This window comes from Oncorhynchus kisutch, linkage group LG17 (assembly GCF_002021735.2).
Source record: "Oncorhynchus kisutch isolate 150728-3 linkage group LG17, Okis_V2, whole genome shotgun sequence".
NCBI lineage: Eukaryota > Metazoa > Chordata > Actinopteri > Salmoniformes > Salmonidae > Oncorhynchus > Oncorhynchus kisutch.
In genome coordinates, this window is record NC_034190.2 from 44,215,017 (window position 1) to 44,219,088 (window position 4,072).

General features: G+C 41.8%; 1 protein-coding gene across 1 annotated transcript; it reads right to left on the minus strand.

Annotated features, from left to right (window-relative positions):
* Positions 1-1,892: 1,892 nt before the first annotated feature.
* On the minus strand, positions 1,893-3,088 carry or90j1 (odorant receptor, family 90, subfamily J, member 1). Its single transcript, XM_020504770.2, has one exon. The coding sequence runs from the start codon at positions 2,947-2,949 to the stop codon at positions 2,020-2,022; it is 930 nt and encodes a 309-aa protein (XP_020360359.1). The 5' UTR covers positions 2,950-3,088; the 3' UTR covers positions 1,893-2,019.
* Between the last annotated feature and the right edge of the window lie 984 nt (positions 3,089-4,072).

A 4,072-nucleotide genomic window follows, 5' to 3' on the forward strand; every position in this document is an offset into this window, starting at 1 on the left:
AGCTATTTTCAGGTCTCTCCAGAGATGTTCGATCGGGTTCAAGTCCTGGTTCTGGCTGGGTCACTCTAGGACATTCAGAGACATGTCCCGAAGTCACTCCTGTGTTGTCTTGGCTGTGTGCTTAGGGTCGTTGTCCTGTTGGAAGGTGAACCTTTTTTGGTACCATTCCCCAGAGTTGAGCCTCGACACAATCCCATTTCTGAGCTCTACGGACAATTCCTTCGACCTCATGGCTTGATTTTTGCTCTGACATGCACTGTCAACTCTGGGACCTTACATACACAGGTGTGTGCCTTTCCAAATCGTATCCGTTTTTATTTTTAATACATTTGCAAAAATGTCAACCTGTTTTCGCTTTGACATTATTGGATAGTGTGTAGTTTGCTGATGATTTTGTTTTATTTAATCAATTTTAGAATAAGGCTGTAACGTAACAAAATGTGGAAAACATCAAGGGGTTGATGTGAACACTTTTCGAAGGCACTGTATAGGCTTCTTTCTGTTCTTGGTATCCCAGGCAGGACCCTCAGTGTGTGGTTGATGATGTAAGAAAGGGTGTCTTGGATTTGTAAACTATGGAAACCAATACTACCCTGAAGTTGCTCCCTTATGTGTCATCTCTTCATCAACCAGCATGATGTCATTATAATGTGAAAATTGGGAACATGACATTTAAAATTGGGCTTTTTAAGTCGACTTTGAATGCTTTTAGGCAGTTGAGATGAATGGGAAAGAACTCGTTCCTGGTCGAGTTTTGTACGCGAGCCGTGCTCAGAAGAGGATTGCGCGACAGGGGGAGCTGAAACGGAAGTTTAAACTGATGAAACAGGAATGCATCCACCACTATCAGGTACTATGGGGAAATGCACACACCGTTGGGACCATGCCCAGCCCAGTTATCGACTCCTACCAGCAGGCAGGCTACTATATGTCTGCTGTGCCTCAGGTTCGTAGTACAGTTGGAGGGAGGAGGTAATCACTAGATAGCTCACAGGCTTGCTAATTTTGTCTGTTACCTTTAGTCTTTTATCTTAGGACTGGCCTGGAAGAGGCGACTCCGGGATGCTGGTCTTCGCGGCAGAGTTGCAAAGATAAAGCCATATCTGGCCAATAAAAAAAGAGATTAAGATGGGCAAAAGAACACAGACAGTGGACAGAGGAACTCTGCCTAGAAGGCCAGCATCTTGTAGTCACCTCTTCACTGTTGACGTGGAGGCTGGTGTTTTGCGGGTACTATTTAATGACCCCAAACTTTTGAACAGTTGTGCATATGTGAAAATAAAATCATGCTGTTTGCAGTGGGTTGTGTTTATTCTACCAGTGTTAAAATTTAAGGAAGAGTCATATTTTGTGCTTTAAACCTGTGGATCACGTGTCATTTGTTGTGGATCTGTGGAATGAAATCCCCTTCAATTTTTCTGTTATAGATCAATGATTAGTTCAAAACAATAGAATATTGAAGTGTGAAATTGTGGTAAGGATTGTGATGTGACTGTAATTCCTTGGAGAAGTAGTTAATGTTGATAATAGCCTAATACCCCAATGGGATCTTTCAAAGGTGAAAACAAACTAGAGGCAAGGGGGGATCATATTGAGATGGGAATAGTTTCTGAATGTTCCAATAATAACGTCATGATGGAGACATTCAAACGAACCGATAGGTACAGGTACCAATTGAAACACCTTGGCTCATGCTGCATTTAAAAGTAACACATTAATGGTCAGTAACACAATTTAATGAAATGTTCTGTATGTAAGCAATAAGCATTACCTGCTGTGCTCGATAAAGGGCAATACCAGATTATAGAGCAGATGGTTTATTACTTAGGTGTGCAGTATAGCAATAATTGCACACGTTTAAACTCAGACTACATTATTTCACCATTGGCTCTTTCAACTGCAGGTAGTGGAGCACTGCACCTGACAACATTCATGTAAGTGCAGTAGAAATGTCTAGTAGCAATGTTCTACATGTTGCACTGGTTTACCCCACTGAATAAGCCCTGAGTGCTTTAGGTTTCAGTTAGGTTTCACCACCGGATTGGTTTTCATACAAAGAAGAGAACCCTTTATGTGCTTCTTAAACTTCTGATCTCGTAGACCGTAGATGAGAGGGCTGAGCAGCTGGGGTAACATGTTAGTTAGGATGTTATTGCAGAACAGTATGATGGAGCGGAAGTTGGGGAAGAGGATGATGAGGGTAGTGTCCATGACAGGAGTGATGTAGGACAGCATACAGAGTAGAAGCTGCACCCCATGCAGTAGTATAGTAATCTGGGCTTTTCTGACTGAAACTGGATCTGAGGTTGCAGCTTTGGCTGAAAGCATCACTCTAAAGTAAGTGTAGATCAATGTGATCCACACAAAGCACATGTAAAGGATATTGGTGGCATAGTTGTTGTTATAATTGTGAACTGAGCCAAAGACATTCTGATGATAGCACATCCTACCGGTAGAGAAAAATGACAAAGGCTTTAAGACAAAGGCAACAATGACATCTATGAACCCAGGGATGGCCCCTACAACCCAAATACAGGCGATGAGCGCATAGGTCCTACTCACTGTGCAGATCAGAGGGTGCTGTAAAGGATGACAGATGGCTACAAAGCGTTCAATAGACATGATTGCCAAGTTCAGAGGAGCGTTCTTATGAGTGTTGCTTTCTATTAGAATCAGAATTATACACACGGACACATTTAGGAAAGGGCAGACATATGACATGACAAGCAAGACCACAATGAAAGACATCTTGATGCTGTCATTGATGATCAGCTGCATGTACAGGATGTACCTGGAGTTGCTGTGGAAGGTTACGTTGAAGAAGGTGTACAACAGGGTCCCATTGATATAGTTAATAACAAGGCCAAACAGAACCACTGCGAGGTTCTTGAACAAAGCCTCCTCAAAGAAGTCTCTTCGCCCGCTGGGGGAGGAGAAGTTGCTAGTCATCCCTGTGGCCTCTGGTGCAGAGCCAAACACCAACGATGAACCTGTTACCGATCTCTCACTGCTACCTCTAAGGTGTGTGAAGAGCAGACACTATAGTAGCGTTGTCTCCAAAACACAATAAAGGAAGATGCATTAAGTACAGATGTGCTATGAAATGAATCAAGAAAAAGACCATGATAAAGAACACATGGCTACTGTTAACCATTGTGGTTCCTTGAAAATGGATACATACAGTACTGAATATCTGTTCTGTTGAATGGATGATAAATGTCTTACCCCTCTTTGAAGGGGGCTAGAAGGGTTTCTTATAGTCACTGGTGTAGAAAACAAGTCACCCACTGGTGATAGAACATAAGATGCATACATAGGATGATGTACTCAAGGGTCCCAGCCTAAATGTCAAGAACCAAGGTACAGTAAAGGGACCAACATTGGGGTATGAGTTCATGTTTATTGGTGAAGTCTGCAGGCTCTCAACAGATAACTGCTGACTTGGGACCTGTAGAGTTCTACAGATAAACATCTTATCGTGGGGGCTTAGGGGACCCAGTGACATTTCACATTCTCCTCAGGGTCAATCCCAAGCGACTCCTTAAAATGGTTATTACCAGAATGCATCACTGTCAAGTAATTCTCATAAGATGCTGTTGACAAAAGTTAGGAATGATTTGATGCGGGTTTCATAATTGGCATTCATGGGAGTTAGTGCTGTCCTAAGGGATTGAATTGCGAGTTGAGAAAAGTCATGACTATCTGAAGCACAAAACTTCTAAATCTATTGACCAGTTCTGTACTGCTAAATGTATTGATTTATTAAATCAGTACCATACCCATGGTGTAACTGTGTAGGAATACAGTTTCTACAGATGGAGGTTTACTCTATATTTAAACAGTATAATTATAAAGCAGGAGATGGGGTTGCGTAAACACCAACTTAGAGAATAAGACCAGCTGTTGTAAACCAGGTTATGACAAATACATAGGACTTTGGATTGTGTCATCTGGAATATGGAGGGCAAAGTCATTAAGATGACAAAAAGCATCACATTGGCCCAACCGAATCAAGTTGATTACAAAATGTTAACGTAAAGTAGTCTCAAAACAAATTAATATCTTGCAAAAA

Coding starts and splice junctions, on each gene's coding strand:
- or90j1 (XM_020504770.2), bottom strand. CDS start 2,949: ATGACTAGCAACTTCTCCTCCCCCAGCGGGCGAAGAGACTTCTTTGAG.